The following is a 27,733-nucleotide window of genomic DNA, read 5'->3' as shown; positions in this document are numbered from 1 at the left end:
CTTCCAAACTCTATGAAAAGCAGAGAAATGATGAAGCTGATGCTTTGTTTTGAGGTGATGGGGGCATTTACAGGTCAGCGTGCCACACACATGGATGATTTGGTGATATTACAGATTGTACCTCGTTGGTTTCATACAGATTACATAAACAGAGAATATTTGTTTTTAACATGAATTCCTTTAAAAGTAGACACTTCAAGCTTTCTGAAGACATATGCAAGCATGTCTTTATGTGTGGTGGTTATAAAAGAGGAAAAAATAAATTAAAAAATTTAAAATATATTATATTGGGTATTGGGTAGGATTAAGAATGTAGAATAAGGTCATGCAGAATAAGGCATTAAAGTGTCCCTATTATGCTTTTTTAAGATTCCTTATATCGTTTTGGGAGTCTCCTACAACAGGTTTAAATGCATGCAAGGTCAAAAAACACTTTCATTTTCTCATAAAATACATTTAATTTCACCTGAGTTTTCAATCTTTTGTAAACGACTCGTTTGAAGCAGTTCAGAGAATCAGTCTCTCTAAACCCCAACTTTCCGTGAGCCTACACTGCTCTAATTGGTCAGATGGCCCAATCCTTTGTGACTGATCTACTGCTCGCCCATTGCTATAACTGAATGACAGCTATCAATTCACAAGACCTTTTGTATACAATGTATGGACAGAAAAGGTAGCATCGATTTTACCATATCAATTTGAGCCCGAGTCCGACGATGAAATGTCTGAAGTAGTCAATCAACCAGAAACTGATTCGCAATTCCCTTGGGGGAAGTGTGTAATCAGTATACAATTTGTACAGTATAAAAAACATTTTCCCTATGGAGAGTCCCTGTAAACCACATATGCCAACATGTACTGTATATGTATGTGTGTGCTTAATGTATTTATAAACATTTTAAGGAACACTGAATATCAATGCAATTAATGTTCGATAAAGGTTGCACTTAATTAATGGCATTTTCCCATTTTCTGTGACCTAAAGTGAGAACTAGTTACGGTTAATATTGTTAACAAAGCATATAAAACATCTAACTCTTCACATATGAGCTAATTAAACAATAATAACTGGTTAATTGGTTAATTCCAGTGACAATGAATTAAAGTATATAGCCTATATTAACTATATAATTAATATAGTTAATTATTAATTTATTACCATGTAGAGGCTACAATATAAATAACTATAAATTAACTATAAATAGTTTGCAAATGATTTGCAAAAATGATTACTTTAAATGAAAAAAAATGATTACTTTATCACTGTATTATAAAGTGTTACCCATAACTTGACATTTTTGCAAAAAAAAAAAAAAAAGTTTGAAATACATTTATTTGAATTTGCCCTCAATGAAATTAAAAAAAAAATAATAACACTTCGGTGGTTGACATTAAAATTATTTTCAGGTGTCTAGATTATTTCAGGTTTGTTATGCGTGTCTCCCTGTTGTGCCACAGATGTGGTCTGTATACAAACAATCTGCATTATTCCTTAACTGTCCTTCTCCCCACAACAGTTTGTGCATGCGAGCCTGTTTCTTTAATGATTATAGTATATACTGAACATTGAAACATTGTTGTCCACATCGGCTGCCTGTTCTGTTTTTATTACCATCATCTCAGCCGTGTTTTTGCTGTTGTTCATTGTATTCGTTAACTGTTATTAAAACATTATCTTTATCAAACCTGCTCTTTGGTATTCCTGTTATTCCTGACATTCCTGACAGAAATTAACAATAAAATAATTCAAATTGCTTGCTTAAGTATTTTGTCTTTTCAGTTTGTTTTGTCTTGGGGTCAGTAACTAAGAACAAACACAGTACACTACATACACTTGAAATCAGATGTATTCATTCATAAATAAATAAACATTTCACTGCTGTTAACCAACATACACGTCTAATGTGTCCACTCTATGTGTTAAGAGTCTAGCAGACTGAATGTATTTTCTGCTTGTACACTTTTATTTTCCACTTAATGGATCTAAAAATATTTATGAAATACATATACATGATTTAATTCACAATGATTGAAGAACACATAGACAATCATTACAGTCATTTTGAAACATTCCCTCTAATTGGTGCAGATCTGTTGTTAAGCACTTTTCGGATTAAGTCTTTGATTTTAGTTGTGTTTAAAACATAAATGATGGGATTTAGCATTGGTGGAAGAGCAAATGAAAGAGATCCGCTGATGATCCTGGCATTAGCAGAAGGTGCAGCAATCATAATGCATATTATGGGAAGAAAGAATGATCCAACTACCAAAAGGTGAGAAACACAGGTCTTCAGTGCTTTAAAACGTCCTTCCCAAGTTGTAATTTTACATAAAGCAAGAAAAATGCCCAGATATGACAGGACTATAATGATTGGTGGTGCTACAAGGAAAAAAGCTTGAATGAGGACTGCTATAAACGTATTAATGCTACTGTCATTGCATGGAATCCTCATCAATCTTCCATAGTCACAATACCAACTCTCTACCACGTTGGATTTACAGAATGAAAGTCTGGTCATCAAAGATGTTGACAGTGTCACAAGAAAGGTGTTAAATGCCCATATTACTGAAAACAATATAGCCATGAACTTATTATTCACTATGGCATTATATCTTAGTGGCAAACAGATTGCAATGAAACGATCAAATGCCAGAACAACAAGAGTGTAAGTCTGCACAGTAATAAAGAAGTTCACAAAAAACATGTTTGTCAAACAATCATTATATGACATGTACTGTGAGTCCGACAAAAAAATCTTCATCATGTTAGGGATCAGTGCATTACTTTCACCAATATCCGCCAAGGCCAAGTTAAACACACCAATGTACATTGGACTGTGCAGGCTCCGGTGAAGAGCTATAATGAGAATGACTATCGAGTTCCCAATTATAGAAATAAAATATATGATAAATAAGAATATATAGAAATAAGTGCTATACGGTGTACCTGTAAGACCAGTGATGAAAAAATGCTCTGGATGAACAATCGAGATGTTCTGGGATAAACTCATGGCAGCTTAGCGTTTGTTGTTTTGCACAGGCTGAAAATATAAATTACTATGAAGAAATAACCAAAATATGGACTTTACTAAACTGTCATCTCACACTTTTAATATCTATTTTCAAATGTTGAAAATATATCTTTATGTAAACTTTTTGCATAATATTTGAATCACAGACTTGTCTAAATAATCTAAAAGTTTTAGAGCCAGAGCAATGACAGTGTCTGAACACTTGTGAGCTGCTTTGAATTAAATTAGTCCATTATAAATGATCGTCCTTATTCTCTCATGTCGCAAAGATCATTTGACATTTGCGCCATTGAATCCAAATATATCTACTGTTTCGTCTCTTGAGAGCTTTCAGACAACACAATGATGTAATACTTGTACTGTATATTGAAGTAAATGTTCTGGCCACAGCTTTAGTTTTGATAAACATTTTGTTCACTGGCCACAAAATTCCCCTTTGTGTTCTCATTAGTGCACATTATTTTACAGTAACTCAAGGATATATTTAATGTTAAGTGTGACAGCAACTGTAGTACAACTTATGTCCATGTGTTGGCCTTAACTTCGAGTGTAAATGGTTGAGATCCTCTGGGGGGAGGTCTATTCAAATATAACTCTATAATATACAACAACTATAATATATAACAACCTCTATAATATGTAATACTTAAATTTATTGTCTCCGCTAAATCAGGGGTCTTCAAACTGAAGTTCAAGGTTCACCACTAGTAGACCGCAAAACTTGCTTTGGATCAATATTTATTGTAAAACACTCTAAATAGTACAATGACAACATAAGATGCAAATCATTGTAGAGGTAAACTTTATTATCCCCAGGGGGGAAATTTGTTACACAGCCAACAGTAAAACCATACAATCAACAAAACAAATACACACACACACACACACACACACACAAAAGACTTCCATAAATAATTACCTAGAAATAGTTAAAAAACCAATGGCAGCTGGTACAAAATAATTTTTAAATCTATTCGCCCGACAAAAAGGTAGATAATATCTATGAGTAGAAGGAAGCAACTTGAAAACCTTCTGCAAGGGATGGCTAGAATCTCTCATAATTAACTCGGCCTTCCTCAGAGTCCTAGATTTATACAAATTCAGATCATTCAAAGTGGTGCCAACACACCTATAAACCACACACTTTAACAATGCCATAATCTGATTCTGTTTTTAAGATTAAGTGACCCATACCAGCACACAAATAAAAAAGTAATAACGGATTCAATAAAACAAGAATAAAACATTTTCATATAAGTACTGTCTACATTAAAACCACAAAGCTTCACTGGTGGGCTTTCTTACACACAGCATCCACGTGAGCCTCAAAAGTCAACTTTTCATCAATTACAGTACCCAGGTATTTAAACTGATGCACAACCTCAACAGCATGATCATTTGAAGAGTTTGGTTCCAAAACGTGATAAACGCCATTTTAAAAAAAAATTGAGTTCTTGCCAAAATCAGTATTGTATCTGGTCTGTATTAAAAAGTCAATTTTTAATTTTATTTAAAATGTGAAATCCGCTGTGTTATTCTGTCATGTTTTCTCCCTTTCTTTCCAAACCGCGACACGCCAGTCTCCCTTCTCTGCAGAACGTGATATATCCGCTTAACCAATCACAGCGCACCATTCCATGCATTGTAAACAGTAATGGTGGCGCTCTGAATACACCCGGCATTCTAGTTTTCCTCATCTACTTTGTACTTTGTGATCAACAAAAACAGAAAAATGAATAATTTTGACGGCTTTGTTGAACCTGTGGTGGTTCCCTGAGAGGGAACGAGATGCTGCGTCAAAGCACTTTGGGGATGCCTCTGCATGATTGCGTCATGAAGCACATGTGAAATCAGTCCAATGGCGTGACGGAACTTCATAGGTGGGTGACGTCATGACCAGGAAACTATAAAGCACTCCTGAACCAAACAGTGTTAGCTTCTGATAGGTCGAAGCAAGTCGGTCACAGGCATGCTGGGAGTATGGCAACGAGACGCAGCGTAACCTGAGATGTTCCCTTCCAAGGGAACTTGCGCTGTGTCAAAGTGCTTTGGCAATGATATACCCATGCCGCCATAGTAACAAGTGCCTGTCTGTGTGAAATCGTGCCGCGCACACTAAGACAAGAGCATCCGTGACCCCGGAGTCGAGGCCAAGTCCAGGTTATAAAACCTGACAAACGTGTCCCACAAGGACTAACCTGCCGCATCACACACTTCCGAAAGCAAAGCCTTAGAAGCAGCCATACTCCGAGTTGAGTGAGCTCGGACCATAAGAGGTGAAGGTTGACTGGCCAGCTCATAAGCCAGTGATATAGCCTCAACTATCCACTTACTCAAAGTCTGCTTAGATGCAGGGTACCCTTTCCACGGGGACCCCAAACACACAAATAATTGATTTTATTTACGCCACAAGGCAGCTTTGTGGATGTAAGCATCTAAGGCCCTAACTGGGCAAAGCAGATTTTGTTTCTCCTGGTCCTTCAGAGTTCCACGGAGGAAGCGAGTTGCCCATCTCCCAATTGAAGTACCATCTAAAGGAATGTGGTAAACAGCTATGACCGCCACATACACGTTCAAGGTGGACTGGGATCACCCTGCAGAGAATCGGTCTTGCAAGAACTCCACTACTGACCAACTTGGCAGTTAGCTGGGTACAGCATGTGACTCCTGCACCATAAAGTGAAAACATTCCACTTTAGGGCATACAGCCTCCTCGTGGAGGGAGCTCTGGAATGGAGTATGGTCTCTACAACCTCGGTTGAGAGACTTGAACCTACGAGCTGGGCCTTCTCAGAGGCCAAGCCCACAGTTTCCATAACTCTGGCCGGGGTTCAAGAAGTGAACCCCCCACCTGAGAGAGAAGGTCCATCCTGACCGGAATCTCCCACTGAGAGCCATCGAGGAAAGACACTAGGTCCAAAAACCATACTCGGCCCGGCCAGAACGGGGCTAGTAGCAAAAGACAGACCCTGTCCCGGCATACTCTCTCCAGAACTCCCGGGAGCAGAGCAATCAGGAAATAAATGCACAGGAGCAGCCTTGACCACATCTGTACCATCGCATCCAACCCCAGAGGGGCTTGGACACACGAGGGAGTAAAACACTGGACAGTAAGTAGTCTCTCGAGATGCAAACAGATCCACTTCTGCTTTCCCAAAGCGCTTCCCACAGGACCTCCACCACCTCAGGTGAAGTCTCCACTCCCCAGGCCTCAGCCCCTGCCTCAACAGGATGTCTGCTCCCTGGTTCAAACGCCCCGAGATGAAACTGCTCTTAATGACAACAGTTACCCTTGGGCCCACAAGAGGATCTGGTGTGCCAAAGGCATAATTGGCACAAGCGCAGACCCCTTTGATGGTTTATATATGAGACCACTGCTATGTTGTCCGTGTGGACCAACACACAGTGACCCCTCAGGTCTTAGAGGAAGTGCTTGAATGCCAAGAACAGCCGGTGAGGGACGCATCCGTCGTAAGCATTACGCGACGACAAGGAGCTCCCAACACTGGCCCTTAGGAAAGAAACCAATTTTTTTTTTCCACATGACTAAGGCACGAAGGCATCGCCGCGTGATCCTGATCATGCGAAATGGGTTTCCCTTCAGGGAGAACACCTTGGTTTTGAGCTACCACTGTAAGGGTCTCATGTACAGCAGGCCAAAAGGTATCCCATTGGACACAGCTGCCATCAGACCCAACAGTCTTTGAAACTGTTTTACAGTGAGTGACTGGCCTAGCTTTAACTTGTTTACGGCTATGAGAATCGAATCTACTCGAGCAGGAGATAGATGTGCCTGCATCATAGTTGAATCCCATACTACGCCTAGAAAAGTTGTTCTCTGTACTGGAGATAAAACACTTCTTGCCGTTTAGCCTCAACCCCAACATTTTCATGTGAGCGAGAACAGCACCTCGATGCTGAACTGCTAACTGTTCTAACTGTGCCAGAATGAGCCAATCGTTAATGTAGTTCAACACGCGAATGCCCTGAAGTCACAAAGGAGCCAGAGCTGCATCCACGCATGCGGGTAGATAAAGCTAGATCGAATGGAAGAACCTGATAATGGTACGCTTCGCCCCCAAAAGCGAACCTCAAGAACTTCCTGTGTTTAGGAATGATGGAAATATGGAAGTATGTGTATTTTAGATCTACCGTGACAAACCAGTCCTCTGACCATATTTGTTACATGATTTGTCTCAAAGTGAGCATTATGAAATTGAGCTTCTTGACAATGATATACCTTAGATCTAAAAGGGAAGCAACCCTCCATCCTTCTTTGAAACTATGAAGTACTGGCTGTAAAACCCAGACTCCCTGCTGGGAGGAGGGACCCGTTTTATTGCCTCCTTTTGCAGAAGAGCCTGGACCTCCTGTTCCATGACCAGAGCCTGCTCGGGGATTACCATTGTGGACAAAACCTCTCTGAACCTGGGCGGGCAAAACCTGAACTGAATTCTGTACCATTTTTCTACTGTCTGCAGGACCCATTGAGATATATTTGGTAGAAGTTTCCACGCTACCAAAAATCTATTAAGGGAACCAGTCTCTCAAGACTGGTCTCTGGTATAAGACAAGTGGCCAACTCGGTGCCCTGAAGCGGCGAACTGGCAGGGAACAACCGAACTGGCCCCTCTGAAACCCTCCTCAGAGTGAGCGAATGTCCTAGAGCCGCTACGTTTCTGGGCAGACACTGAGACATATGTTCGCTGAGAACCACTGCGCCCTGAAGCACATGAGGTGGCAGGGTTGGCAGAACAGCTCACTGAGAGCACCGAGGGGAGACGGGCACCGTGTAATGAGGTGAACACCGACTCGCCCCGGAGGGGATCGCCACTAAGGGAACCAGTCTCTCGAGACTGGCTTCTAGTGCTATACGAGCGACCAGCTTAGTGCCCTGAAGCAGCAAACTGGCAGGGAACAACTGAACTGGCCCCTCTGAGACCCTCCTCAGAGGAAGCAAACATCCTAGTGCTGCTACGTTTCCAGGTGGACACTGAGACATTTGTTCGCTGAGGACCGCTGGGCCCTGAAGCACACGAGATGTCAGAGTTGGCAGAACGGTCCCCTGAGGGCACGGAGAGGAGACGGGCACAGTATAATGAGGTGTAATCCGACTCAACCCAGAGGGGACTTTCCGGCCTTTCAAGAAAAGACTTTGGCTGTGAGTGCCCAGTCTCTCTGAGGGGGAGCTCAGGTGGCAACTTTCACCTTTTTCTTCTTCTTCTTTTTTTTCTCTTTTAAATTCCTCGGAATTTAATGTAGCCAGATATCAAACAGACAGGTAAAAACGGTCTGGATGAAAGGCTGAATATAATGTATTAATACAGACATCTAACTTCTGAAAAGTATTTACCATTTACTTCCTCAAAAAATTAAATGCAGCCAAATCAACCAGACAAGTAAAAATGGTCTGGATGAGAGGCTGGATACAGTATTTTCATACAGACATACACTTTTCAAAGCAGATAATATTTCATTTAACTTTTAAATTAAATGCAGCCAGAAAACAAACAGACAAGAATGGCTGAATGACAAGCTGAATAGCTCGTAATAGTTTGCAAGTGATAAAGACAAGAGAGAAAGGGAAAATCCCGTCTGCACAGTTCCCGCCGAAAATATATAAGTATAATATATATTATATAAATAAATTATGGGCATGTAATCTGCGCGCTGCCTCAGCAAATGCGAGATCCAAGCCATATTCTTTATTGCAGACCAGAAATCTATGTGCTGCCTCGGCAAACGCGAGATCCGAGCCATAGATCTTTATTGCAGACCGTGATCCACGCGCTGCCTCTGCAAATGCGAGATCAGAGCCTTGCATTAGACTTTTATTCCCTTGAGAATAAAGCCAACAGGAGCAGAGCTAAAAAAACTCCTGATAGTGGATGCTTTTCTTTACACATCGGGACGTTTTTATGAATGAACACTGTCAGCCCCAATGAGAGCTGACGTGCATGCTCCACTCCCAACAAACAACACATAAATTGCGTGTATCCCCACTCGTAGTGTAGCGAGTGCAGGGAGGAACACACGATTCAAACTGCTGTTTGCTTGCCATTATACTCCTGTCTAGATAAGTATATGCTTGTGGACAAACAACAATAAATAGACAGAGACAATTTCACACATAGCACTTGCTGAAAAAAATTTGAGGTAACTGATTGCCTCTATTTTTGTAAGTTTGCAAACTTAAATATCATCAGTAAGCATAGCTAATTTTTTTTTTTTTTTTTTTTTGAATAACTGTAAACTACAAATAAACATTAATTTAAATCAAAATTTGTATTTAGTGTTTTGTTCATCTTAATTTAATGCAACTCAAAGTTTGAAGTACACTGTAATCCTGAATAAGTTGGCAAAACTAAAAAAATGAGGTGTGGAATTACAAATTTAAGAATCTGTTTAAGATCTGCTGATCCTACATCCTGACATAACATCACATGAAATACTAAGGTGAAGTATATTGTATTTAACATTTTGAGGTAAAGATAATGACAATTTAAGGAGATCAAGGCAGGCAGCCCAGGTGTCTGTAACATTAACCTTTTGTCTTCATGCACTTCCTAACCATTTGGCAGGACAAGCTCAAGATACAGCGGTGCCTTTGTCTCTAAGATAATGTAAAGGTATGGGCGATACTGTCAGACAGAGTGGATTAGCACCTATGCATTTGAATGACACCGTTATGCTGATTAGATCATGGCTGGGAAATGTAGGGAATGGGCTGATTCCATTTGCATGCTTTGTTTAGATTGTCTCCACCTCTACTCCATGTATCCCTCCCCCTTGAATGTATATAAACTACAATGTACACTGCTTTAGTTGTACTTGGATGACTACAGCGACGCACAGCGCATTCCTCAATAAACAGTAACTTCTGCTTGATAGATATCCCAACGTCTCCTGGTCTCTGCTTCGACGAGGAAAAAGTTTCCTACAGAGGCAATCAGCTGCCTCAAAATTTTTAAGTTAAGAAATTCAAAGTTTAAGTAAGCAGAACTGGCAGATTTTTATTTTCTACTACTCATACATTTTAATTGTTCTTAACTTGAAATGTTTGAGTACACTCATACATTTAACTTATTTTACATTTAAGTTATTATCATGTAACCTTGTAATGTATAGTTTTGTTTCATGTTCATGTGTCATGTCTTTTATTTTGTAGTTTGATTCATGTTGCTTGGTTGTTCTATGCTTCCCTTGCACCTCATGTGCTCCCTTAGCCAATGTGTTATGTACTGATTGGTTGTTTATGGTCATGTGGTTTCTCAGTTCTGTTCTGTGATTGGTTCTCTTATTCCTTGTGTCACTTGCCCAGTGGCTGCTGTTGTCATATGTTCCCCAAGTTCATGTATTTAAGCCCTCATGCTATCATTGTTCTCTTGTCTAGCTTTGTTCACTGTACCGCTGTTGGTGAGTCTTATGTTCAAGTTCATGTTTATGTTTATTGCCATGCCATGTTCAAGTTTATTTCTTTAAGTTTATGTTTAGTTTATGTCCTGTTCACGTCAACAAACCGCACTTGGGTTCTCACCATGCTCGCCTTTACAAACCCCAATGTAAACATTTTTATTAGTGTACAATTAGCTAGCTATAACAAGCTAATTCAAAAAAGGTAACTTGTTAATTTGCTAACATGTTAACAATAACATAGTATAATACTTGTTGAATGAGTACAGCAATATAAAGCATTTAACATACTAGCTCTTAAACCAAGCCGCATGCGCCGCTTGTCACCATGATGGTAACTCTCCAAAAACCCACATTAACAAAAAACTGTTCTGAATTAGCATAACAAAACATTAATCACTACTAAATCTCCCAATTAACATTAATCTTGCACAAAAAAAAAAACCATTATATAACACTTAATTTACTCTCCCTTTCAAGTGCTATGGGCAAAGCATGCTGGGAAATCCCAGCCCAGTTTCAGTTAAACTTAAGTTTGTCTAAATTAAAAGAAATAAGTTCATAAAACTCAAAACAACGAAACAGTGCAGTTAACTTAAAATATATCAATTCCATGGTCAAAAGTGCATCCTTCACAAGTTTTCATAATCAGAGAGGTAAGTGCTACTGACCTGTACTCATTTAAGGATTTTGGTACATTATTCTTAGGCCCAGGTACAATAATAGATTCCTTCCAGAGACAAGGAACCTTATGAAGACACAAAGACTTTCTAAAAAGAAAACAAAAAATATCTGCCAGTTGTACTGCAAAATTTTTAAGAATACGACCACCAATACCATCCGGGCCAGGACTTGTCCTCTCTCTTACACCCTAGAAAACTTTTAAAACCATATCCTTATCAACATTTACACTATTCTGCTCCAAATCAGCATTTTTAAAAACTGCCAGTTCCTGACTAAAATTATGAATATTGAAACGATTATAAAAAAAAACATTCAGATTATTAGAAAGATCAAAATCAAGCTTCCCATCAAGAGAAATATGACATTTTTTAGAATACAAATCATGGATTTCACACCCTCCCACGCAGGACATGAATTTCTTTCTTAGGGATAACAAGATCCTCACAAAAAGTAATATAAGCTGACATGGTCTCTGTAAGTTCGTCTAGATCAGCACAAACATTTATAAACACATCCCAATCTGTACAACTAAAACAGCCCTGGAGACAATTAATAGATTCCTCCGACCACACCGGAACTAAATGACGTTCCGGCTTAGTTTTCTTCAGGACCGATTTGTATAATGGAACCAAGTACACAACATTATGATCAGACATACGTAAGGGAGCTCTACAAAGTGATTTATAAGCTTCCTTAACAGAACCATAAAAAAGATCCAAACATTTCATTTTACATGTAAAACAAGTCACAAACTGATAAAAACCACACAGGGACTTCCCCATTTTACAATGATTAAAATCACCCATGACAAAGTTCGGTGCATCTGGCAACGTCCATTGAAGCTTTTGCACAGTTTTTACGCTTGTAAGGAACCCCGCACCGGTCCAAAAACGGAATCCGACGGCCCGGGCGAAGGTTAACGCGTGTATGTCTTTTCAGCGCATCTGTGAAGTTCACTTAATTTCACTCGTTTAATCTGACTCCAATTTCAAATGATTATTATTCTTAGGTTTTGTTCCCAATTGGAAATTAATCATTTGTTATGTATTAATTTAGATTCTTGATTATTCTGGATATCTCATAATGTCAATTATTCGTTCATTACGGTCTCATCATCGCTTAGAGAATTTCACATCGGCCGACTGCGTTCTCACGGACATAAATTCGCCAGTTTATGATCTAGTCAGAGGGTGCAGAGTTTACTAATGCATTTAAGTCGAACCGCCACATGCTTGTTCATACAAAAATACAGTTTTCTTAGTCACGATACTGCAACTTGCTAATCTAATAACAGACAAACTCAAAAAGTCCCATGATGTGCCAATATGCTCCTTTCATGGGGCTCTCTGGCTTGACCTGTCCTGAAGCAGATTTACGGAAATGACGGACTCCAATAATCTACTGGTCATAATGATTTCAGAAGAATCCAGAGTAAATCAAATATAACATTTTATTTGTCAAGTAAAAATGTATCATGTCAATTTCATAGTTGGACAATTAGAAGCCAATTCAGAAATAATAAAGGCATAACATCCATTGAAATGCACATGCACACAGTGGTGGATTAGTGTTTGAAGACACTTGTCCATCACTGTGTGGGGGTCTCTGGCTACAGAAAATCCCCCCTGACTGCTTTGCACTTCACCTTATATACCAAGACCAGAACAAAAGGATTGTAAATTTTTATTACACTAACACCTGTTTTGGGGGGAGAGGAGTGGGTGTTTCAACACCCAAAAGGAGGACAGAATTCTCCTTAGTTTTTAATCTTCTTCATAATACCAGTGACTGCTGTGAAATTGAGACCATTTTACCAATCGCACTGAGACATTTAAAATGATACCAAACATGAAAGGAATAAACAATAGATACACCAGATACATTATACTTCTTGGAGAACTTTCAGTGACTTGTGTCAGGGGGAAAGGAAGGAGGGTGTGTGTGTGTGTGTGTGTGTGTGTGTGGGTTGGGGGGGAGGTTCCATCCTGTAGATGTGTGAGAGCAAGGCGTTGTCCTATGCTATTTCTTTGAGATCTTCTCTCCAGATGAGTTTTATTGCTTTATTGCAGGGTGCTTGATCTCAGTTTTTGTCCTAGCACGCTAATTATAATAATAATAGTCTTGTTCCTTAAGCCACATTTCCGTAAGGGCAAGAAGGCATGCACTATTATATTCCTTCAGGAACTTAACATTTGCCCGAAGCTCATCCATCTTCTTACGGAGTGACTGAACGTTAGCCAACATGACTGTAGGGAGAGGTATACGACGATGGCTGTAGAGGTTCATGGAGCTCACAAAAAACACTCATAAAGTGGAAAAAAACCATCAAGAGAAGGAATATTAAAATAAGTCATTGTTTTTAAACAATAAAAACAAAAAACAAAAACAAAACAAAAACAAACTAAGCACAAACTACACAATACTACACGCTACCAAACTACTGCTGCATGTCGCCATGCACAGCGGCATCATTTCATTCATATTGTGTTTATAATATATCACACATACTATTTTTCTTTATATGGTATAAATGAGTTCCCATTCAGTCAGTCATGTTCAACGTTACGTCGATACTGACTCGCTTGGGAGCCCAATCTCCTCCAGGTGGTACAAAACGAGCCAATGGGAATTGGCCAGTGAGATTTACATGCCGGGCCACACCCACGGCACCCGGGTATAAATAGGACTGCCATACTCACTTCCATTCATACTTTTGCTTCGGAGCCGATCAGTTGTCTGATCATTCTCTCTCTCACCTTTAAGAAGAGTGAATTTCTACTAAGAGCAAAACAGCAATTTTAATTGCTTGGAGTGATCTCCTTCAACAGCAATTTTGATTGCTTTTATTGTTTTGTTCCGGTGGCTGCAGCTTGTGGATCTCTCTCTGGCTGGTGGGAAGGTGCTGTGTGTGTGTGACAGCGCACTGGCACAGGATGGTGCAGCACTCATCCCTGCGCACTTCAGCTGAAAGAGCAGTTCCTAAAAGAGCAGGCACGGGTGTTCAGTGTCTGTTTCAAGAAGACTTTTTGCCTGTGTGTTTCTGGATGCAGTCATTTCCTGACCTCATCTGACAGCCACAATCGATGTCTAACATGCCTGGGCAAACAGCATGCTGAGTCGGCGCTTGTGGATGGTGCGTGCCCTCATTGCGAGGGAATGTCCATGTTGGCGTTGCGATCGTGACTCTCCTTCTTCAGTACAGAGGTACGAGTCCCCTCTGTTGCTACCCAGCCGCAAGCGGCTTCTAAAGTTGCTGGTCTGGTTAGTACTCTAGGAGATCTGAGGGTCACAGTGGGAGCTTCTTCGTGAGGACCAGATGTCAATCGCTGCATTGGAGAGTGGGCTTTTGGACTCTGAAGAGGATGAGGAAGCCGAACTTCCACCCTCCGGGGTTATCGTTCAGGCTGAATCGGATTCAGAGTTAACGGTCATGCTTGCCCGGGCCGCCGCAGGCATCACGTGAGTGTAACTACATCGTCACTGCAGCTGCAGAGACGTGCAAGTATTCACACTGGAAGCGTTTGTACAACGTCACAGCAGCGGCTCGAAGCTACATATAAAGTGAGCATTTCTTTACAAAGACAGCTATATATTTGTGTTTATAAGTTGGTCATTTATAAACTTGATAGTCTTGAAAGTTTGTTAACATGGGGAGGTGTACACCATTCGCATATTAACGCAAATAAATAAAAATAAATAAATAAATAAATAAATAAAAGTCTTGTGTCATCCATTGCTGCACATGAATGAGGTAAGCTTTGTGTTTTACATAATCTGCCGTGTACACGTTTACAAGACAGCAAAATTGGCAAAAAAAGACAGCAAACTCAGGTTTGATTTGGGAATGCTGTAGCTTACATAGCTGTCTATGTAATAACTAAAATAATGTTTATATATCATATTTTCTGGCTAGTTTACTTTAGTTTTTTTAATACACCATACTTTAACCCAAACTGAATAATTAAAACAAGTTTAAATGGGTAAATCTTCTATAAATATTTTTGACTCTTAATTTTCTTCTCTGTCATACTCAAATTCTTGTTAAAACACATTAGACATGCTTATTCTGTGCATTTTGAACACTTTTTGTGTGAAATTATGTTTATTTTGTCCATCAAAAGTGTACTTTCACTTTAATTGAGTGTCAGCAGTGCAGCAAAAATAGACTCTGCGCTGAAACCCCCGCTTCACTGCTGCTTACGCGACGCTCCTGCTTGACGCTTATGTGCTGCTCCTGCTGCCGGTGTGAATGCGCTCATTGATTAACATGCACGCCGAAAAAAATATGTGCTGCTCACGCGCTGCTTACGCCTGCAGTGTGAAACCGGCGTTACCCTGCACACCATTGCCATCTTGCAGGTCCATCAGGTGAAAGCTCTGAAAGAGCTGCATGAGGGTAGTTCTGAAAGAGCTGCATGAGGGTAGTTCTGAAAGAGCTGCACAAGGGTAGTTCTGAGCCAGGGCTACTGCACACCGCGACTGACCTCGCCCTCCGGGCGACAAAAGTCACGGCGCGTGCCCTGGCTCAGACGATGTCCACCCTGGTGGTCCAGGAGCGCCATCTCTGGCTGGACCTGGCTGAAATGAAGGACACCGACAATGTTCGCTTTCTCGATGCCCCCGTATCCCAGGCCGGCCTCTTCGGCGACACTGTCGAGGATTTTGCCCAGCAGTTCTCGGCAGTACAAAAGCAGATGGAGGCCATAAAACACATCTTGCCCCAGCGTTATGTTGCCATCAATCTGCCTTGGTTGCAGGCTGACCAGGTGCAACCTGCAACCGAGGGCGTCCCCCTGCGGCTGCACAGTCTCCCGGGAAATCGGAACCTTCCCATCCTCCCCGAGCCTCCCGCAGGAAGGTGACACAGCCCGTCCAGGCCGCTAAGCCCTTGAAGAAAACTCCAAAGCAGCCCTGAGATGGGTGGCCCAGAGATGGAAGGAACTGCTCTGCTTCACCGCTCCTTCCCCCGGGAGAGTGCCGGGTGGAAAATCGTGTGTTTCGTTTTATTTCTGTTTCCACCTTTTCAATAAAAGAGCAGTTTCCAAAATCTCTGGGCCATACAGGGTCTGTGTTGACAGTGTGCGACGCACCGCTTCCTCACTCTCAGCCACAATCTCATTTGCCACAGGCAGGGCATTGGCGCCTTAGAGACGCACAGCCCCCCCACGCCACGCCACCCTTCCCTGTCCCTCACGGGACACTCAGAGCCATGTGAGTGCACCCCAGTCACAGCCGCTACTTCGGGATGCTCTGCCTCCCAGGTTGGGCCACAATGCTCCACGTTGCCCCCCTTCTGCTGTCCAGATGGTGCCACTCGTACGGTGCTTGGGGGCCTGGCTACGCCTCCCCAACCCGTCCCGTTGGCTCATTCGAACAGTCAGACTCGGCTATGCGATTCAGTTCGCCAGGCGTCCCCCCCCAGGTTCAGCGGCGTCCTGTACACCTCGCCCCTGTCCTGTGGGCAGAAATTGTGGTCCTTTTGGCGAAGGACGCAATAGAGCCTGTCCCTCCAGCTGAGATAAAGTCAGTAGAGATAAAGTCAGCCGAGATAAAGAGCCCGTACTTCATAGTACCCAAGAAAGGCGGGGGGTTATGGCCAATCTTGGATTTGCGTGTCTTGAATCGGGCCCTTCACAAGCTCCCATTCAAGATGCTCATGCTCAAACGCATCTTCACGTGCGTTCGTGCCCAGAATTGGTTTGCAGCGATCAGCCTGAAGGACACGTACTTTCATGTCTTGATCCTCCCTCGACACAGACCGTTTCTATGTTTTGCGTTCGATGGTCTGGCATATCAGTACAAGGTCCTACCCTTCGGGCTGTCCCTGTCATCTCACGGCTTTACCAAAGTCACGGAAGGTGCCCTTGCCCTGCTCAGGGTAGTGGGTGTTCACATACTCAACTATCTCAACGACTGGCTCATTCTGGCCCAGTCGTGAGATCAGTTGTGCGAACACAGGTACTTGGTGCTCAGGCACCTCAGCAAGTTGGGGCTTCAGGTCAACTGGGAAAAGATCAAACTATCCCCTGTGCAGAGTATCTCTTTTCTCGGTGTGGAGCTGGACATGACGGCGCGTCTCACCAATGAGCGCGCACAGTCAGTGCTTAACTGCCTGAACTTGTTCTCGCAGAAAACAGCGGTTCCACTGAAACAATTTCAGAGGCTCCTGGAGCATATGGCATCCGCAGCTGCGGTCACGCCGCTCGGATTGCTTCATATGAGACCGCTTCAGCACTGGCTTCACAACCGAGTCCCGAGGTTGGAATGGCACCAGGGTATGCTCCGTGTGTTCATCACACCGAGTTGTCGCCGTACATTCAGCCCGTGGTCGGACCTTGCTTTTCTATGGGCCGGAGTGCCACAACATATGCCTCCACCACTGGCTGGGGTGCCGTATGCAGTGGGCATGCTGCGTCTGGCTCCTGGACAGGACCCCAACGCCAGTGGCATATCAACTGCGTCGAGTTGCTAGCAGTACTCCTTGCCCTGCGCCGGTTTCGACCATTGTTGCACGACAAGCATGTACTGGTCCGGACAGACATCACATCGACTGTAGCGTACATCAATCACCAGGGTGGTCTACGCTACCGTTGCATGTCGCAACTCGCTGGCCATCTCCTCCTTTGGAGTCAGCGCTGACTCAGGTCGCTGTGCGCCATTTATGTCCCGGGCGAGCTCAATCGTGCGGCCAACGCCTTCTCACGACAGCTCACGTTCCCGGGGAAATGGAGACTCCACCCCCAGGTGGTCCACCTGATTTGGAGCCAATTTGGGGACGCACAGGTAGACCTGTTTGCCTCCTATGAGTCTGCTCACTACCAGTTGTTTTACTCCCTGACCGAGGGGACCCTCGGTACGGATGCACTGGCACAACTGGTGTATAATATATAATATAAACTTATATAATATATCATGTAAATTTCCCATCTGTATATATTTTTTTATAACATGCAAATATAAATGCAGATTCAACTTTAGAGGAGTCATGTGGAAATTTCTTTTCTTTTAAAGATTGGACTGGACCAACAGAGGAGGAAGAGTTTCATGGGTAGGGACAAGGGTGGGAAATGGCTCTGCCAAATTTTCTCAGCCACTTTTCATCATCCAGCTCCTCTAACACTACTACAGGGACATATGTATAAACAGGCTCACACACCTGGTCAGGCTGGATGCCAGGCTTTGTTTCCAGGATGGACAAAGCTCTGGCTCAGGCACAGGGTGCGTGGCAGGCATTCACTGGGTCAATTGGTCTGTGGTAGGCGTGGGCTTGATGAATGGCTGGACGGTGAGGGCTGGGTGGGGTGGACTGCAGGAGCAATGAGATCCTCCTCTCTCTCAATGATGGTGAAAGGGGATCCATTTTGTAAAAGCACTCAGTCCACACAAACCATAAACATCCCTCGAGGAGCATCTCCGCGTAGGCATGCCTTAGTCTAAGCGTTGAGCCCTGAGAAATAAACGGTTTTGTGCAATAATATCATTTTATTTATAAAGTTTGATCAGATGGTTTTTGTCATGTTACAAAGAAGTCTGCAGCTTAACTTTATTAAATCAAACAAAAGCAAAAAGAAGAAATAAGCATAACCAACACAAGACAACGAACAGAGTTAATGAAGGCATTATATACACATAATTATACATAATATACACAAATAATTGAGCTCAATAAATAACAGGTGTGCAATAATCAATGAAACGTCTAGGTTACTATTGTAACCCCTGTTCCATGAAGGAGGGAACCGAGATGTTCCGTCGATACTGACAAAATGGGGTCTCGCCTGGGAGCCCAATCACCTCCAAATGGTAGAAAATGAGTTAATGGGAATTGGCCAGTGAGATTTACATGCCGAGCCACACCCACCTGACATATCTGGGTATAAATAGGACCGGCATACTCACTTCCATTCATATTTTGCTGAGGAGCTGACAAGGAACCCGGCCATTCAGTGGTGGTTCAGGGCCATGGGCAGGGGATGTAAAGTCACAATAGTAACCTAGACGTTCCCATTCAGTCAGTCATGTTTGATCTTATGTCAATACTGATATAATGGGGTCCCTATGGAAAATGTCATAGCGACTGAACCGAGTTACGAGTGTTGGAGATTCAGATGCTGGCAAGCCGTGGCAAGGTCGCCCAAGGCAAGTGCTACTCACAATGTCGTGACCCACCCAGCATCTGAAGTAGGCCTGAGGAGTCGTCCATACAGAGGGATGGAGGGGACAGGGCCTTACTCAAGGGAGGTCGAAGCTGCTGTTCTTACCCCAGGGAAGAGTGCTTCGGACCTCAATTCCCAAGTTTCAGCAATGACCAATGCTAGGTAAGCATTCCCAGTCCAAGAGAGTGGAGTGCTATGGAAACCACACCCTGCCCGAAGGGAGGTAACGTGTGGAAGTACACATATGGACTGACCCATGGGGTAGCACTACATCTGAAGTAGGGAAGAAGCACTACTGGCACAGAGACCAGGCAGAATAGAGTCGCCCAGGGAAAGACACGGGTTTACCATCAGGGAAACCATACCGTGGACAGTACACATATGGGATTATCGGTGGGGAATCACATCATATGGGCATCTGGCCCAGTACAAGGGCTGACCGAACTGGCAGGCTCACAAGTACTGGGCCCGGCGTCGGACACCTCCACCCTGTCTGACTGCCACAAGATGCAGGAGGAACTCCACAGGATTCGCCATCTGGGGAACTGAACTGAGGAGCAAGTAAGTGCTCGCATCCCCTCCTTGGAGGAACATGGCGCTGCAAGCGAGAACCTGTGGCTATCTACTTGTCAACAGCACACGGGTAGACACCGGGCCCACTCTGAGATTATAAAACCTTGCAAATGTGGGTGTCGCCCAGCCCGCAGCTCTGCACACGTCTGCTAAAGAGGCGTCATGCACCAAAGCCCAGGATGAAGCCACACCCGAGTGGAGTGAGCCCTCACCACTAAGGGGCACTGCTTGCCTTAGAACTGGTACGCCAAGGCGATGGCATCCACTATCCAGTGGGCCAGCCTCTGTTTGGAGACAACCTTTCCCTTCTGCTGACCTGTGTGTGGTCCACGTAAGCGTGCAGAGAGTGAACAGGACACAGCAACGAGAGGGCTGGGTCTGCCTCCTTCAAGCGCAGCGCTTGCAAGTTCACCACCTGGTCCTGGAAGGGAGTGGTGGGAACTTTGGGCACGTGTCTAAGCCGGGCTCTCAGGATGACGTGAGACAAGGCTGGCCCGAATTCTAGGCATGGTTTGCTGACGAAAATGCTTGCAGGTCCCCGACCCTCTTGAAGGAAGCGAGCATGGTCAGGAGCGCTGTCTTCAATGACAGGTGTTTAAGCTCAACTGACTCTAGGGGATCAAAGGGAGCTCTCCGTAGGCCCGCCAGAACAACAGAGAGGTCCTCTCCAGAGGACAAAAGCCCACTCTCCGATGCCGCAATCAACATCAGATCCTCATCCGGAGCGCCGAATGAGATAGGAGGCTCATCCGGCAACTCAACGACACATGGCATGCTAGAGGAGTGGGAGGTTTGTGGGGGCAGGCCAGATGAAGAAGCTCCCACTGTAACCCTCAGATCTCCCAAAGTGCTAACCAGGGGCTGGGTAGCAGCAGAGGAGACTCATGACTCCGTGTTAAAGAAGGAGAGCTGTGATCGCAATGCCAACATGGACATGCTCTCGCAGTGAGAGCACGTACCATCCATGAGCACTCTCTCAGCGTGCTGTTTGCCCAGGAACATGAGACAGCAATTGTGGCCGTCAGATGAGGTCAGGAAACGACCGCATTCAAAAACACACGGACTGAAAAAGACGTTGAACGCCCATGCTTGCTCTTTTAGGGATTGTTCTTATAGCTGAAACGCTCAGGGATGAGATGTTGCGCTGCCTGTCAGCACGCTGACATACAGACGTACGCTGAACTGCGCCTTCACACCAGCTGAGAATCCCACGAGGTTCGAGGCAGAAAGCAATGAAAATTGCAGAAATTCCAGTAGCAATTAAAATTGCTGTTTTGCTCTCTTAATTTCAGGAATTTGCACTCTTTGAAAGGGTGACTGGATTAAGAGCGCTTGCAACCGCTCGACTCTGAAGCAAAAGTATGAATGGAATTAAGTATGCCGGTCCTATTTTTACCCGGATATGCCAGATGGGTGTGACTCAGCATGTAAATCTCACTGACCCCATTACATCAGTATCGACATAATATCGAATGTGACTGACTGAATGGGAACAATGAATTACCATGACAATAAGACGAAAACAGGGAGAAAACACAAGAAATACTGATAACAAACTAAAAGTCCTTGAAAATGAAACCAAAGCACCAACCTAACGTGGTTAACACTAACTATAACTATACCATAATTAAGTATTTCATAGTTAACGTTAAATATTTATTTTATTATTATATGAAATGTTTATTCATACTTAATATATTGTACTTTGTTAGTATATTAATAGGCTATATACAAATAATGAGTTCTTTATTCATTGTCAATGTAATTAACACAATTATTATTGTGCAATTAATTAGCTCGTAGTAAAGGAATTGTTAATTGGTTATTAGGAGTAAATAGATTAGGTCACAGAAAAAGGGAAAATGTCATTAATTAAGTGCTTTAAACCAACCTTTATTGGACATTAATTTCAATGGAGAGTCCCTGTAAACCACATATGCCAACATGTACTGTATATGTATGTGTGTGCTTAATCTATTTATAAACACTTTAAGGAACACTGAATATCAATGCAATCATTGTCCAATAAAGGCTGGTTTAAAGCATTTAATTAATGGCATTTTTCCATTTTCTGTGACCTAATCTAAAGTGAGAACTATTTACGGTTAATAAGTTGTTAACAAAGCATAAAAAACATTATCTAACTCTTTACATATGAGCTAATTAAACAATAATAATTTGGTTAATTACAGTGACAATGAATTAAGAACTCACTATTAGTATATAGCACTTTAGTACCCAGGTGAAAAAAAGTACACTTCTATAATGTATTTAAAGTGCTCTATTTTCTTGCACTAATTTTGTAATTAATATACTAAAAATTCTTCTTTAGTACTTCTTAAGATAATCTTAAGACCATCTAAGTGTACTCAGCTGTGCTATTTTGAGACACCATGAAATATAAACTAAAATGTGCTTTTAACATACTATCTCTGTATTAAAAAAAATTATTTAGTTACCACTTGTAGTACACTATGAGTTCAAATGTACTATAAATGGTATATAAATACATTTTTTAAATACAGAGATAGCGTATTAAAAGCACATTTTAGTTCATATGTCATGGTGTCTCAAAATAGCACAGTTGAGTACACTTAGATTTTCTTAATATTATCTTAAGAAGTACTAAAGAAGACTTCTTAGTATATTAAATACAAAATTAGTGCACGAAAATAGAGCACTTTAAATACATTATAGAAGTGTACTTTTTTTCACCTGAGTATATAGTATATATTAGTATATAATAACTCTGATAAAGTACTTATAAAGTGCTACCCATAACATGACAGTTTTGCAAAAAAAAAAAAAACAAAAAAAAAAACAATCAAGTGAAATACATTTATTTGAATTTACCCTCAATGACATTAAAAAATGAGAATTAATAACACTTCGCCTTCTCGCAGTTTGTGCATGCGAGCCTGTTTCTTTAATGATTATAGTATATACCGAATATTGAAACATTGCTGTCCACATCTGCCTCTTCTGTTTTTATTACCATCATCTCGGCCGTGTTTTTGCTGTTGTTCATTGTATTCATTAACTGTTATTAAAACACTATCTTTATCAAACATGCTCTTTGGTATTCCTGTTATTCCTGACAGAAATATATTAAAATAAAATAATTCAAATTGCTTGCTAAAGCATTTTGGCTTTTCAATTTGTTGTCTTGGGGTCAGTAACTAAGAACAAACACAGTACACTACATACATTTGAAATCAGATGGATTCATTCATAAATAAATAAACATTTCACTGCTGTTAACCAACACACACATCTAATGTGTCCACTCTCAGTCTAGCAGACAGAATTTATTTTCTGCTTGTACATTTTGTTTTCCACATAATATATCTAAAAATATTTATGAAATACATATACATGTAATTTTAGGTAATTTAATTCACAATGATTGAAGAACACATAGACAATCATTACAGTCATTTTGAAACATTCCCTCTAATTGGTGCAGTTCTGTTGTTAAGCACTTTTCGGATTAATTCTTTGATTTTAGCTGTGTTTAAAACATAAATGATGGGATTTAGCATTGGTGGAAGAGCAAATGAAAGAGATCCGCTGATGATCCTGGCATTAGCAGCAGGTGCAGCAATCAAAATGCATAATATGGGAAGAAAGAATGATCCAACTACCAAAAGGTGGGAAACACATGTCTTCAGTGCTTTAAAACGTCCTTCCCAAGTTGTAATTTTACATAAAGCAATAAAAATGCCCACATATGACAGGACTATAATGAACGGCGGTGCTACAAGGAAAAAAGCTTGAATGAGGACTGCTATAAACTTATTAATGCTATTGTCATTGCATGGCATCCTCAACAATGTTCCATAGTCACAATACCAACTCTCTACCACGTTGGATTTACAGAATGAAAGTCTGGTCATCAAAGATGTTGACAGTGTTACAAGAAAGGTGTTAAATGCCCATATTACTGAAAACACTATAGCCATGAACTTATTATTTACTATGGCATTATATCTTAGTGGCAAACAGATTGCAACGAAACGATCAAATGCCAGAACAACAAGAGTGTAAGTCTGCACAGTAATAAAGAAGTTCACAAAAAACATGTTTGCCAAACAATCATTGTATGAGATGTATTGTGAGTCAAAAAAAAAAATTTTGATCATGCTAGGAATCAGTGCATTAGCTTCACCAATATCTGCCAAGGCCAAGTTAAACACACCAATGTACATTGGACTGTGCAGGCTCCGGTGAAGAGCTATAACGAGAATGACTATCGAGTTCCCAATTATAGAAATAAAATATATGATAAATAAGAATATATAGTAATAAGTGCTGTACGGTGTACCTGTAAGCCCAGTGATGAAAAAGTGCTCTGGATGAACAATCGAGATATTCTGGGATAAAAACATGGCAGCTTTGCGTTTGTTGTTTTGCACAGGCTGAAAATATAAATTACAATGCAGAAATAACCAAAATATGGACTTTACTAAACTGTCATCTCACACTTTTAACATCCATTTTCAAATGTTGAAAATATATCTTTATGTAAACTTGCTGCATAATATTTCAATCACAGACTTATGTAATAATAAATCTAAATAATCTTAAAGTTTTAGAGCCAGAGCAAACAATGACAGTGTCTGAACGCTTGTGAGCTGCTTTGAATTAAATTAGTCCTTTATAAGTGCTAGTCCTTATTCTCTCATGTCACAAAGATCATTGGACATCTGCGTCATTGAGTCCAAATATATCTACTGTTTCGTCTCTTGAGATCTTTCAGACAACACAATGATGTAATAATTGTATGTTGAAGTAAATGTTCTGGCCACAGCTTTAGTTTTGATAGGCATTTTGTTCACTGGCCACACAATTCACCTTTGTGTTCTCATTAGTGCACATTATATTACAGTAACTCAAGGATATTTTTAATGTTAAGTATGACAGCAACTGTAGTGCAACTTATCCCATACGGAAATGTAATATGTACATATATGTCCCTATATCCGAGTAGTGATGTCATATATGTTTCATATATACATCCTCATGATAAACGTGATTACATGTGCTGCTGTAGAGACAAGGCGAATACGGAAATCCACAATCATACGGGCTTTATTTACAATCCAGGAACAGAACGAACAGCTTCCCACACTTAGTCAAACAATATAACAGACAAGGAGTGCAGGGAGTGAGTCCATTATAAAGGGAGTGCAGATGATCAAGTCCAGGTGCAGGTGATGAGTGATGATGGGGAGATGACAAGGAAGTGAGTGCAGGTGTGGAAACAGGAGGATCTTGGGAAATGGAGTCCGGGAAACGAGGGAACTGTGACATTACCTCCCCCTCCCGGTAGGCGCGGCCTCGCGCCGTGATGGAACAACCGGGGAGGGGGGGGTGGGCGCCCTGGAGACCTCACGCAGGTGCAGGGAGAGGAGCGGACGGGAATGGAAGTCTCCAGGGCGGATCTAGGAGTTCGGGCGGCCATGGCGGGTCAGAGGCCGTGGGCGGCCATGGCGGGTCAGGAGCCTCGGCAGGCCATGGTGGGTCAGGAGCCTCGGAAGGCCATGGTGATGCCGCAACCCCGCCCATGAGTTCCCCACCCACGGGTACTTGGCATTGGGATTTGCGCAAGAACAGTGTGTAGAGAGCTTCATGGAATGGGTTTTCATGGCCGAGCAGCTGCATTCAAGCCTTACATCACAAAATGCAATGCAAAGCATTGGATGCAGTGATGTAAGGCATACCGCACTGGACTCTAGAGCAGTGGAGACGTGTTCTCTGGAGTGACAAATCACGATTCTCTGTCTGGCAATCCGATGGATGAGTCTGGGTTTGGCGGTTGCCAGGAGAATGGTACTTGCCTGACTGCATTGTGCCAAGTGTAAGGTTTGGTGGAGGGGGGATCATGGTGTGGGGTGGTTTTTCAGGGGTATAGCTTGGCCACTTAGTTCCAGTGGAAGGAACTCTTAATGCTTCAGCATACTAAGACATTTTGGACAATTTCATGCTCCCAATTTTGTGGGAACAGTTTGGGAACAGCCCCTTCCCGTTCCAACATGACTGTGCACCAGTGCACAAAGCAAGGTCCATAAAGACATGGATGAGCAAGTTTGGTGTGGAGGAACTTGACTGGCCTGCAGAGAATCCTGACCTCAACCCGATAGAACACCTTTGGGATGAATTAGAGCAAGACTGCGAGCCAGGCCTTCTTGCCAACATCACTGCCTGACCTCACAAATGCGCTTCTAGAAGAATGGTCAAAAATTCCCATAAACACACTCCTAAACCTTGTGGAAAGCCTTCCCAGAAGAGTTGAGGCTGTTATACCTGCAAAGGGTGGGCCAACTCCATATTAAACCCTACGGATTAAGAATGGGATGTCATTAAAGTTCACGTGCACGTAAAGGCAGATGTCCCAAAACTTTTGGCAATATAGTGTATTACATGTATTTATTAAGCAGGGTAGGATATTGATCTGTCCTGAGACCATATACTATGCAGCAGCTGAGGAAAAAGGCTTGTAGCACCCATTGCATCACTGATAGGCAGGTTAAGTAACAGTATGAACATTGGTTTATGAAGATTCCTGTTTTCACAAATGGTGAGAATAATTGTTAATTGTTATAATATATATATATTATCAAATGTGTGATTCATATAATATAGCTAATAACAATTTTAATATATCATACACTATGATCACTTTATCAAATCATCATTTATTATAACATATAACATTTTATCGCACACTGTTTCTCTTTCTCTTTAAACAGGTGACAATTTTCTGTCTGATTTCCTTAGTTTTAAACCCATAAATAAGTGGATTCACAATGGGAGGAAACACAAGAACAGATATAGAAAACGCCCTGCGTATGTGAGCTGGAACACTCTCAGTTCGATGTGCGATAAGAGGAAAAAAAGTGTTGAACTCCAAGAACAGGAAGACCACTAAATGAGTACCACATGTCTGAAGTGCCTTAATCTTTGCATCAGACTGCTTATTAGTAACACAAGTGATTAATATATGAATATATGTAAATGCCACCACAGAAAGTGAAATGCAGTGGTATAAATTTAAAATAAACAGTCCATAGATATTGTTTACTGTTGTGTCTTCACACATGATTTTCATTAAAGATGGGTTATAACAGACAAGATCTGACATGTATGTCTGGCAAATCTTGTAAGGCATTAGAAGACAGAAAAGTACAAATATAATAATAAAATTAAATAGCCACATCACACTTATGATACTCACTAGGTTATTGGTAGTCATAATGGCTCCATATCTCAATGGGAAGCAGATAGCGATATACCTGTCAAATGCCATAGCAGTAAGAATTACGTGAGAGGCACCACCATACAAGTGTATAATAAAGCCTTGAAGCAAACATGCAGGGTAGGATATTGATCTGTCCTGAGACCATATACTATACAGCAGCTGAGGAAAAAGGCTTGTAGCACCCATTGCATCACTGATAGGCAGGTTAAGTAACAGTATGAACATTGGTTTATGAAGATTCCTGTTTTCACAAATGGTGAGAACAATTGTTAAATTGCAGAGTAAGATAATCAAATATGCCACTGTTCCAAATATGAATGCAGGATAAATGCTCATCTGAGAGAGTTCCAAAGAGTGCAAAGTCAAGACCACTGAAAGGACAGATCCATTCGGATACATGATCGATGTGTTGATGAAACATAAAAACCAGTATACACAAGCTAATAATGCTTATTTACATGGTCATAAACAGGTTTTTTTTTTTTTTTAATTTTGGATGAATTATTTAAATCTCATTAGAACTTTGAAGTTTTGTTTCTTTCCAAAATGGACCTACGTCATCCTTTTTTTTCTGACATATCCATCCTCATCGTTCTTGCAACCTGGAAAAAAGA

General features: G+C 41.7%; 3 protein-coding genes across 3 annotated transcripts; all 3 read right to left on the bottom strand.

The window, feature by feature from the left end:
• Nucleotides 1-2,057: 2,057 nt before the first annotated feature.
• On the bottom strand, nucleotides 2,058-3,044 carry LOC127495068 (olfactory receptor 1-like). The gene has a single exon (XM_051861479.1). The coding sequence runs from the start codon at nucleotides 3,009-3,011 to the stop codon at nucleotides 2,058-2,060; it is 954 nt and encodes a 317-aa protein (XP_051717439.1). The 5' UTR covers nucleotides 3,012-3,044.
• A 20,248-nt stretch (nucleotides 3,045-23,292) lies between these two features.
• LOC127495067 (olfactory receptor 1M1-like) lies at nucleotides 23,293-24,279 on the bottom strand. Its single transcript, XM_051861478.1, has one exon. It carries the CDS (start codon nucleotides 24,244-24,246, stop codon nucleotides 23,293-23,295), a length of 954 nt encoding a protein of 317 aa, XP_051717438.1. The 5' UTR covers nucleotides 24,247-24,279.
• A 614-nt stretch (nucleotides 24,280-24,893) lies between these two features.
• LOC127495552 (olfactory receptor 52J3-like) lies at nucleotides 24,894-27,518 on the bottom strand. The gene is made up of 2 exons (XM_051862475.1): nucleotides 26,586-27,518; nucleotides 24,894-24,902 (listed from the first exon to the last, which is right to left on the bottom strand). Exons 1-2 carry the CDS (start codon nucleotides 27,516-27,518, stop codon nucleotides 24,894-24,896), a joined length of 942 nt encoding a protein of 313 aa, XP_051718435.1.
• Between the last annotated feature and the right edge of the window lie 215 nt (nucleotides 27,519-27,733).

The sequence above is a fragment of the Ctenopharyngodon idella genome, chromosome 15, assembly GCF_019924925.1.
Source record: "Ctenopharyngodon idella isolate HZGC_01 chromosome 15, HZGC01, whole genome shotgun sequence".
In the NCBI taxonomy this organism is placed as follows: domain Eukaryota; kingdom Metazoa; phylum Chordata; class Actinopteri; order Cypriniformes; family Xenocyprididae; genus Ctenopharyngodon; species Ctenopharyngodon idella.
This window is presented reverse-complemented; position numbering and strand designations above follow the sequence as displayed.

What these genes read in the sequence shown, in the direction of transcription:
- LOC127495068 (XM_051861479.1), bottom strand. Translation starts at nt 3,011, where the DNA reads ATGAGTTTATCCCAGAACATCTCGATTGTTCATCCAGAGCATTTTTTC.
- LOC127495552 (XM_051862475.1), bottom strand. Translation starts at nt 27,518, where the DNA reads ATGTATCCGAATGGATCTGTCCTTTCAGTGGTCTTGACTTTGCACTCT.
- LOC127495067 (XM_051861478.1), bottom strand. Translation starts at nt 24,246, where the DNA reads ATGTTTTTATCCCAGAATATCTCGATTGTTCATCCAGAGCACTTTTTC.